Source organism: Babylonia areolata, chromosome 1 (genome assembly GCF_041734735.1).
Source record: "Babylonia areolata isolate BAREFJ2019XMU chromosome 1, ASM4173473v1, whole genome shotgun sequence".
NCBI lineage: Eukaryota > Metazoa > Mollusca > Gastropoda > Neogastropoda > Buccinidae > Babylonia > Babylonia areolata.
The window spans coordinates 58,968,178-58,979,069 of record NC_134876.1 but is presented as its reverse complement, the minus strand read 5'-3'; the positions used below and the strand labels follow the sequence as shown (position 1 = coordinate 58,979,069).

The 10,892-nt window shown below is 38.8% G+C and overlaps 1 protein-coding gene across 2 annotated transcripts; it reads left to right on the top strand.

Annotated features, from left to right (window-relative positions):
- The first annotated feature begins 48 nt into the window (after positions 1-48).
- LOC143284659 (josephin-2-like) lies at positions 49-10,569 on the top strand. Of its 2 annotated transcripts, none has more exons than XM_076591568.1 (4): positions 49-141; positions 1,871-2,060; positions 2,537-2,662; positions 3,251-10,569. In XM_076591568.1, exons 2-4 carry the CDS (start codon positions 1,888-1,890, stop codon positions 3,636-3,638), a joined length of 687 nt encoding a protein of 228 aa, XP_076447683.1. In that variant the 5' UTR covers positions 49-141; positions 1,871-1,887; the 3' UTR covers positions 3,639-10,569. The 2 variants fall into 2 exon arrangements, with proteins under 2 accessions (XP_076447683.1, XP_076447692.1); XM_076591577.1 differs by having other exon boundaries at positions 85-117.
- The last annotated feature ends 323 nt before the right edge of the window (positions 10,570-10,892 follow it).

Genomic DNA, 10,892 nt, shown 5'->3' with positions numbered 1-10,892 from the left:
TTATTTTAACATAAATCTGAAAGTCATTCTATGCGGACAGAACTGTAAGAAATCGTCTGCAGTGACTTCCGGAAGAGTTTCTGGTTTACAGTGGAGCTGGGTGTGTTTGGACAACTGGTAAAGACAAGAAGTGGACAAAAAGTATAAACTACATTGCTATAGCATGTTTACGTTTCCGTCGTATGATTTTCTTCTGTTGCTTGGCTTTCGTATTATATGCTGCGATTCGGTGCAATCACCTGACCTGACCTGACCTCATCTGATTTGATCAAATTACCACTGGAGTTGGGATGGGCCTTTATTCCTTTGCTGTTTGTGTTGTACTGTCTCCAGCTTTAACAGACGACAGCCAGATTCTGTGAATTATTCCATTTGGCTAACATGGCAATCAAATATCTATGTTCATGTATTTCAAAAGCTAACTTAAAAAAAGCACCTGTGGACATTTTTCACATACATGTATACATGTGTGTATATTTTTGTGTAGATGTCAGAAGAAAAACCCCCATTAACAGTTAAAAGTAAAACATTGACATCACATTACAGATTACGACTTGCCATTATGTTAAGATAATATGTGGACTTCCACCGATACATTGGTTAGCTGATGGTGTCCAAAGTGTTTGTGAAATTGTCAGTACTTTTCAAACAAAAGAAAATTATGTATAATCACTGAAGAGAAAGCTCTTACACTGTCTCCATTATGGCAGGTATTCAAACAGAAAGTTGGAGGCTGTACATATACCTATGGCAAAAGTATACAATCAGGAACCCTTAACACAAATAAATGGGTATTATGCAGAAATGACAAAAATGCTTGCTTTTACTTCATGGTCCAGTGGTCTGGCAAATCAGCCGGTCCAGAGGTCTAGCATTAAAACCTGGCAGATCACCAGATGTGTGTACATTATCATTCCATTAATCCAATCCGTGACATACTTTTGTGTTTAAGGAGATTTAAAAAAAGTATACTTAGTGAACTTAAACTAGAGAATACAGTATTAATAAATCAATTAAATAAAATAAGAATATTAAAAAAAGTAATCTGGCGTTATTGATGAACCAAAGGATGACATTTGTATAAGTTTATTAACCACTTTTTGATAGTATATATCCATATATGAATAGTACCATGGAAAATATGATTTGGATAAACTAACTGATATTGAAGTTCATCTTGGTACATGTTAAATTTACGTTGTTTGACCATAATGCATTATTGCTTTCTTTGCATGTCTGTAGGGAATTTTGTGATAATGAAAGACATTACGATGGTGAAAACTGATAGAGTTCTAAACAAATGATACTATTAAAGGAATGCACTATAGAAATGTTTCATCATTATTAATCCCTTTATTGTTGAATCTCAGTGAAACGAGATCAGTATGGCATGAGTTTGAATTGCAATTACTACTTTTTGTGTACTTTCAGTGACGTAATTGATTTTGATGAAAAAAGTAATGTTAGTCCAAATGGAATAAATCCAAATGCAGAATGGTGACTGACATCTTGACCTGTGAGCTCTGCCTCAAAGTGTCAAATCGAGGGGAGGCCCTTTGATAACAAGTGTACTCATCCACAATAGTCAAAGGGTTAATGTAATATTAAATGACATCAACATTTTTCAGTGTTTTTCTGTGTACAGGTGTTGGCAGGCATGGAATGGGAGTTCACCTGATGTGCTGTGGATTATCATTATCATTTTATTTTGCCATTTGATTTTGTGCAGGTGAGAGTATGGTGTGGTACCTCACCTGACAAGCTGTACATTATTATTTTTTTTATTACTGTTGTTATTGTTATTATGATGATGATGATTATGATAATTATCATTATTATTGTTGTTATTATTTTATTTACCTGTGTGCAGGTGAGGATTGGCATGGTATGGGAGCTCATCTGATGCGCTGTGGCATGGATCAGCAGGAGGCGAGCCCTTCGGAAGATGATGTTTACCATGAACGCCAGATGAAGGAGTTGTGTGCCCTTCATGCCCTCAACAACCTCTTCCAGTCCAGCTATGCTTTCACTAAAAAGGATCTGGATGAAATTTGTCTGAAGTAGGTTTTGGGCAGCACAGAAAGAGAGAGAGAGAGAGAGAGAGAGAGAGAGAGAGAGAGAGAGTGTTGTGTGATTGATTTGTGTTGTGGTTTTTGTGTGTTGAGTGTTTTGTGTGTATGTATTATAATTTTCATACTGTCTTGAACTGTTATCTTTTTTTTTTTCAATTATTTATATATTTGTCTGTTTTTGCATGTATATAAATTGAACAATAGATATCTATACCTGAGTATTGACAATAAAGTGGTCTTGATGCTTACAGAGATTGAGGGGCAGGAAAATGAAAGTATGTGGAGTGGTTTCTTTATTTCTTGCACATTCTTTCTGAAACGTGTCTACATAATTGGGATGTGTGGGTTTTTTTGGTTTTTTTTTTCCAGATTCTACAGGATCAATATGTATAACCTTGATATGGCATTGTGTGATTGGCTGTGCTTTAAGTATTCATGTTGATAGTTTAATTTTTCTCCTTCAGGTTGTCTCCATCTTCATTCATCAACCCTCACCGCAGTATGTTTGGGTTGGGAAACTATGACGTGAATGTCATCATGGCTGCGCTGCAGAAGAAAGGATTTGAGACTGTCTGGTTTGACAAAAGAAAGTAAGACTCAATAACTGACATATAATAATGTCAAATGTTTTTATATTATAGTAATAGTAGTACTTAGAAAACGAAGTGGCTGAAGCCTAAGCCTTGTGGTTTATTAACATCCCATCTGTCAAAATGCTTTAGTTTACTGAGTTTCTAGATTCTAGATTCTATCAGATTGCAAATCAATAATCAAGATATGTCAAGAAGTATTTTGCTAAAAATTGTGTCCTGGAGATATATATATAAGAGTTTGTAGATGGTGTTTAATTGAATTCTGGTGGCTGTGAGTTCCAGAGGTTAGCATCTATTATTAAAGCAGTGTTTATGTTTTATGTTTGCTTTAAAAAGCATTTCAAGGTATTGCGTGGAAAGGTGTGATCTTGTGTTTCAGCTGATTGGTCGATTGAGTTGCTGTTTTTTTTCACACAGTCACTCAATTTCTTTATATATATATATATATATATATATATATTTCATATTGTACTTACAAAGTTCCTGCCCATTTTATTTTTTGATGGTGGAATACAAAATTTTGATAGCTTCTGTTTTTCATAATCATAATTTATTATATACGACACACTTTTTTCTGTTTTCCAGGGATGTAGGGGTGCTGGTAGTGGAAAATATTATGGGCTTCATCCTCAACACACCCACAGACTACCGCTTCGGCTTTGTGCGTCTTCCCTTCCAGCGCAAGCACTGGATCGCCATCCGCAGGGTGGGCAAGTACTTCCTCAACCTGGACTCCAAGCTGGAGGGTCCGGAGATCATCGGTGACACCCACGAACTGTTGGTGTTTCTGCGGCGAGAGTTGCAGGACGGTGACAAAGAACTGCTGTTGGTGGTGGCGCCAGCGGTGTGCGAGGCAGGTTCATGGCGGCGGGACAGTCTGACCACCTCACAGCAGTCCAACACCACCCCCACACAGCACACCAACCACATCCCCAGCGCCACAAACAATGGGGAGATGTCAAAGCCTGTATGAAAACAGTCACTACCTTAGTCTGGGGGGACCATGGTGTGGCTCACGCAGCTCTTCGATACTCAGATCCTGCTTTTATGATGTGCATTGGGTGACTTTGGGTTTCGTGATGTGTATATGGTGACTTTGGGTTTTGTAATGTGCATGGTGACTTGGGGTTTCGTGATGTGTATGGTGACTATGGATTTCATGATGCGCATTTGTTTGACTATGAGTTTCATTATGTGCATTTGTTGACTGGAGGAAACCTGCAGTGTGCTGTGTGTGATGAAGGCCAGGAATGCATTTGCTGTGAAGTCAGGCTTCTGGTGTGAACACTTTTCAGGAAATATTTTGAGACTCACACTGGTTTGTGAAAAGTCTATGATAAAGTCTTGTGTGAACTTTCTTGGTGCATGATTTCTGGCTTTGCATGTGTACAGGATATTCCTGTGCAAGGGTTTTGTAATTTTCTGTATGTTTTGACAAATGAGTTTGTGTGAAAATGAAGCTCAGCATAACCCTGTCACTGATTAGACTTGTGCTTTAAATTGGCTGTTGTGGATGAATTATTTGTTTGTTTAAGATGTGTGTATATATGAATATATTACTATATTGTTGGATGATTGTTTTTTTTTCATTGTATGGATTATAAATAAACGGACCCACATGCAGTTACTGTGATGCACACAAGATGTTAGTCCCTCTTTGTCAGGGTAAGTTTCTTACTGCATTCAGTCACTCTTTCATAATTTTTTCACACTTTCATGACATTTGTAATCAGGATTTCATATGATGTGTCAGATCACAATAGATGTGTATTGTATACACTGTACGTAGTCATCATGTTTTGTGTGAGTCATCTTGTGCATGATGTGGGAAATGTGTCACATCGCCCTGGTTAGGTCTGCATTGATGTGGAACAGTGTGTCAGCGTTTGAACAGCAGGAGATTGGCAATGAGATTTCGCATTGTTCTCATGCAGTTTTAGGTCAAGGTGTCTGTGAGACTACAGATTGTTCTTGAGTGTTATGAATGTGTTTGTGTGTGTGTGTGTGTGTGTCTGTGCGTGTGTGCATTGAGGCTTGTGTAGGTAAGCATGCTTGGGTGGGTGCACTTAAGTCCTTTGAATGTGGCCCAGTTTTATTCTTATTTCTTCTGCATATTTTTCAAGTTTATATTTCAATGTATTTACTTACTTGCTTATTTTCTTTATTCATTTTATTTATTTCATGGGCTCTCAAGGCCTGACCATTGTGTTGGCTTTATGCAAAGGAATGATATGGATCAGTTTGCATGTTTTGACACGTCCTTAAAACTGAAACTGTGTGTTTGCAGCCATGCTGGGCCTGATGTTATACAGATGTCTGACAGTAAACACACTGTCAGTGTTTAATCTACTTCACTAGATGTGTCTTTGAATGGTGTAATGTGTGACACAGTACATGCTGTGCTGCTTATTTGGTACGCATTTGCTGAAAAGTGTGTTGGGTCATGTGTGGTGTGCTTATAAATGTGCCAAGCCAGCTGTGGTGTGCTTATAAGTGTGTTTGATAATCTGTGATGTGCTTATTATAAATGTTGGGTCAGCCATGTTGTTTTAAAAGAAAGTGCTTTTCAAGACAGCGTTGACAACCATGGTGTTTAAAAAAAAAAGAAAAAAAAAAGCTTTTCAAGACTGTTGATGACCATCAGTGAAAATGGAAGAAGTCTTGTCCAGCCATTGTCCTGACAAAGACATCAGTCTGGGCACCTCTGTTGTCTTCACTGAATAACATGGCATCCCTTCACATTGTCCATTGATTGCAGAGCAAATACATTGATGACCTAATTTTCACCCAGCTGTGTCTGTGAATATTTGGTGGAGTTCCTCTGTGAGGGATGTGCTGTTACGATCATGGCAGATGCCTAAGATGTAGTAAGTGAATTTTTGTTTGAAAATGGCCCGCGCCATTGTGTCTTACCAATATGAGTTTGTTGACCTTATGATGGCAGACATCTTCTCCCATGTCAGTATTGACTGCAGGCTGTATAAGTGTGTAGTGTTGGTGTGTGTGTGTGTGTGTGTGTGTGTGTTCATATGTGTGTGTTTTTTGTGCGCGTGTGTGAGCTCTCATTTTTGGTTTTGATGTCATTGCCTAAGTCTTCAAAGCTACATGTGCATGCAGGCTAACTTTTTTTTTTTACCTGAAGGATGGGTGGCATATTACTACTTGGCACTGTGATTCTTCTGGAATTGTTGCTGTTAGCATAAACATTGTGACTATGTGCATGGTTGGTGTGTCGCAGGTTCAGGTGCACTGCAGCATTGGTTGATTGAAAATTTTATCCATGTATTGTGATATGTTTTGCCACAGCAGAATACTGTGTGAACTTTCAGGCTGCTCTTTCTGGGGAGAACATGTTGCCACAGTGCAGCTCCACCCCCTTTTTTTCTGTCTGCAAGTGTGTTTGTGTAACTGTAACTATCAGAGTGGATTTTTCTACAGAATTTTGACAGGGAGAACTCTTTTAGAGGAGAACTCTTTTGTTGCTTTGGACTTATGCTAAGTGCATGCCACACATGAAACATTGGTTTGTTGTCTCATCCAAATGACAAGCATCCAGACCACCACTCAAGGTCCAGTAAGAGGGCTGGGGAGGGTGTGAGGGCTGGAATAGTAATCCTAGTCCTTGGACTTAGACCCGTACGCACTCACTTCCTAAATCACGCAGTAATGTCATTTTGTGTGCAGTTTTCTTTTCTCCAATTTTTTGTTGTTTGTTTGTTTTACACTGGATAAATGGCAGTCTCTCATTTGATTACTATGAAAATCAGCAGGTGTTCCATTCTGTGTGAACCACATGACTGTAGCTTGTTTTATCATGCTGTGTTGATTACCAGATACTTGCTCAGTAAGACCACATAAGCTTGTGATTGATTGTTATATAGTAATAATAATGATGAGGGTTTATAATACACTCTACCTCCTTTGCATAGAGGTTCAGAATATTAACAATTAACAACAGGCTTGGGGGAGGGGGACTGGTTACAAAAATTAACAAAAGTAGGTATATAATCAAGACTCGAAGCAAGACAAATGGAATGTGTCAACGACAAACACACACACACACACACCTCAGCACTCCACACCTCAGTGCTCGATACCACAGCACATGCCAACACCTAGACATCCACAGAAGCAGATTTATACAGATATGTGTTGAGGCCACTCAGTCAGCTTAATGAAGTTGTGAGCTTCTGCTGTTGCTCACAGTTATGGTTAGTTATCTTTCTGTGATGTGTTGGGAACTACTTGTGATGACGATTGTTGTGTTGGAGGAAATGATTTGTTGTGGCATCATTGTAGTCACACAGGGTTCCCACACAGTCCTGGAAATGTGGAAAAGGTTTGGAAAAATAGGAAGACCATTTCCAGGGCTGGGAAAGTCATGGAAATAAATGATTTACCCTGAAGGGTCTGGAAATGTCTTGGAATTTTCATACGTTTCGCAGTATTGAAAGTATTGATGATGCAAAACAGAAAGAAAAAAAGGCAGTTGAACTTGAAGTGATGAAGATTAGATAAATGTCAAGATCTCCGTGATATATCTTTTTTTCTGGTATAGTGTTCAAACACCTTATACTCTCCCACACTTTCTAACAACCTCTCACTCTGTGTAGTGATTGTGCTTGTGCATTCTTGTATGTTTGTATATATATGTCCTTGTTTCGGGATATTGATGTGTGTGTTTATGCATACTTCTATGCTTGTATGTGGCTTCTTTTTATTTTTTTTTGGTCTTGGAAAATGTAAGGCAGTATGGAAAGTATGGAAATTTGTTCATTTAGACTGTTGGGAACCCTGTGTGTGTGTGTGTGTGTGTGTGTGTGTGTGTGTGTGTGTGTGTGTGTGTACAGCAGATGGCTGGAAAGGTGACTGGTGTGTACTTTGTCAGTGTGTGTATATACAGCAGTTGGTTGGAAAGGTGACTGGTGTGTACCATATGTGTCAGTGTGTGTGTGTATACAGCAGTTGGTTGGAAAGGTGACTGGTGTGTACCATATGTGTCAGTGTGTGTGTGTATACAGCAGTTGGTTGGAAAGGTGACTGGTGTGTACCATATGTGTCAGTGTGTGTGTGTATACAGCAGTTGGTTGGAAAGGTGACTGGTGTGTACCATATGTGTCAGTGTGTGTGTGTATACAGCAGTTGGTTGGAAAGGTGACTGGTGTGTACCATATGTGTCAGTGCGTGTGTGTATACAACAGTTGGTTGGAAAGGTGACTGGTGTGTACCATATGTGTCAGTGTGTGTGTGTATACAGCAGTTGGTTGGAAAGGTGACTGGTGTGTACCATATGTGTCAGTGCGTGTGTGTATACAACAGTTGGTTGGAAAGGTGACTGGGGTGTACCATGTCAGTGTGATGACCATGTGTATGCCCAGCATCCCTCAGTGGGACTGCACTGAAAATCAGTATTCCTTTTTTTCATTTCTTGCTTCATTTTTTACTATTAAAAAGACAACAACAGAACTACAGTGTTTTGGGAATTATTGATGTCTGGGTTTGGTCCTTGAAATGCATATATATATGTATGCTGTAAGACAGTGAGGCATTTGGAGTGAAGTCAACAATTATTCTGTGTTGTCTGTGAACCGTATGTGTTTCTGGGTGTTGTTTTGAAACCATCTGATTCAGTGACTGTGTGATACTTTGTGGATGCTGTCATTTAGATCTACATGTGAAGATAAATATGTTTACATGTGAGATATATATATATGTATATTATTGTGTGAGGTGCTGAAATGTTGTTTGCTGCTTTAAGATTTGTGGTTGATCAGTCAGCATGTGTGTGATGACCTTGGTCAAACAGTGTGTGGACTCTCACTTTCTTGTGGTCAGTCTCTACTGTGACCATGTGGAGTTATAAAGGCTTTGGATAATACAAAAATTTGTGTTCCTGACTCATAAAATGGAAAGGATGCACTGGCTGTTCATAGAGCGGGTCCCTGGAAAATTTTACAGGTAACTAAAACTCATAAAAGAAGAAGAATCATCTGAGGAAGCTTCAGTCTGAAGATAAAGGGTCATCTGCTGCAAGGAAGTGTTGTTTTTTCCTTCACCGCTACTCGGCCAAGAAACGTAGATGATTATGACTACAGAGTCTAGAAATTATGCTTGCCTTTGTTTGTGTTTTGCTGTATACCAATGCAGGAAGGTGAAAGAGTAGCAGAAAGAGACCCCACGTTGGGATGCCGGGGGTCTTTCAGTATAAATAGCATCCCTGCCTTCTGGAAATTCTGTGCTAGAAATTTCCTCTTTTCTGTCACTCTCTTTGTTTCTGCCTTTTTTTTTCTATCTTCACTGTTGTCTCCTTTTTCAGCCTCCCCAGTCCATTCCCCTTTCTTTTTTCAAGCAAGTCTCAACACTTTTTTCTCTATTCCGCAGTCTATGGTGTACTGTCTGTGCTGTTTTGCTCTGACAATTAGGTTGTGAGATGTAAACACTGAGATGGACACAAGCTGCCCATTCTGTAGTTATTTGCCTTTTTGGCCTTTTTTATGTATTTTTTGTTTGACTTTGAAGTATTGTTTTTTTCCTTTTTTATGATTTTTTGTAATCTGGGGATAATAAATTAAGCAGAATGGCTGGTGTCATCAGCGTGGCCTAGTCTTATTTGCCATAAGGAGCTAAATGGTTGGGATACTGTGTCATGAACTATTATGTGGGTTTGTCTTTGTGTTTTTTTGTAGATGTGACAGTTTTGTGTTGACGCGGTTTAGCATTTGTATGGTTTGACAGTCCTGATATGGCCCTGTGTGGTCGGCTGGACTATAAGCAACAAGAATATGAATAAGCAGAAAGAGAGGAAGGTTGCAGACTGGTCAAGATACTAATCTGCCAGTTCAGTGTCTTTGAGCGTCTTGGTTTGAATCTCAGTCTCACTCTTTCTCCCAAGTTTGACTGGAAAATCAAACTGGCATCTTGTCATTCAGATGAGACGATGAACTGGGGTCCCATGTAAAACACATGCTTTGCACACTAAAATGACTTTGACTATGTTTTGTGATGGGATATTGACCATAGTATATAAAAGGAGGACATTTGAATGGATAATTTAGGTAGCGTTTAAATGACAGATACATTGATATGTTGTGATTGATTTGATGATGTTGTAAAGTTTGTATGGGTAATCAGTACTTGGTGTTTTGATGATATACAGTTAGGTCTATAATAGATAATAGTTACTTAAATATGTCTTAAGTTTTGTTAGACTATTCGATGGCAAAAGAAATGGTGACCTATTTGAAACATTGAATTGTGTAGTAGCTAAGCAGCTACGTTTGGTATTTCCTGATGGGATGAATGGGAATGATTTTAAAGTAATCGTATTTGACATTACTTAGGGTGGTGAATGAACATCGTTTTTCAAGCGAAAATTTTTGATATTAGCCTCAGTGATAATTGGAAATTATGTTGATGGTATCGGATGAAGATTTCCTCTTTAGTGTTTATGTAAAGGTATGGTGGCTATGTTTTGTTTGTCCACTTAAGTTTCTAAGAACAATATTCAAAACATGGTCTAGTGGGACTGGAAATAAGGAGGAAGGTTTGCATCTAGAAAGTCAAGGAACTGACTAAAAATGTGCAGGCATCTAGTGGCCAGGGACAGGCCACAGGTATTTTTGTTTTTTTTGTGCCGAGGTGCCAGGAACTGGGCATGGACTTCTGTAGAACTGGATGGTGGTACCATCAGGACAAACCATGGGCAGACCACATAAGGTGAACGTGATGGTGGGACCATCAAGACATGTTGAGTGAGGAGCCAGGAGCTGGCGAGACTTCTGAAGAACATTCACGGCGGTGATGTTAAAATTGTTACCCCACATATATTCTAGTCCAGGCCATAAGCAGCGGCAAAATATATAGATATCTTTCTTAATAATAAATAAAAGGGTGTGGTTTAATAAGTGTTGATTTTTATATTTTGTGGAGAACACGTTCTGATTTGGAGTGACTAGTGAACAGATTGCTAGCAGGCATACACTTACAAGCAAACACATTCATTCTTATTTAGTCATCTCTGTCTATCTGGCACTTTCTTTACAGCCTGTGGCCAGTTGTTTGTGGTTTACATCCATATCATTTGTCATAGAAAATTTGAAAAGCTGGACTCTGGGATGCTGGAATAGGTCAAATAAAAACACAAAAAAGTTCCTTCTAAGGAGTCAAATCAATTTTGTTTGATTCTGCCAAATAGTGAATTCCTTGTAAATAATCTTTATCATGTTTT

Excerpts from the sequence above, each read along its gene's own strand:
- LOC143284659 (XM_076591568.1), top strand. The coding sequence starts at position 1,888 with ATGGGAGCTCATCTGATGCGCTGTGGCATGGATCAGCAGGAGGCGAGC. Across the intron at positions 2,061-2,536 it reads CTGGATGAAATTTGTCTGAA|GTTGTCTCCATCTTCATTCA; the intron begins GTAGGTTTTGGG and ends TTTCTCCTTCAG. Across the intron at positions 2,663-3,250 it reads GTCTGGTTTGACAAAAGAAA|GGATGTAGGGGTGCTGGTAG; the intron begins GTAAGACTCAAT and ends TCTGTTTTCCAG.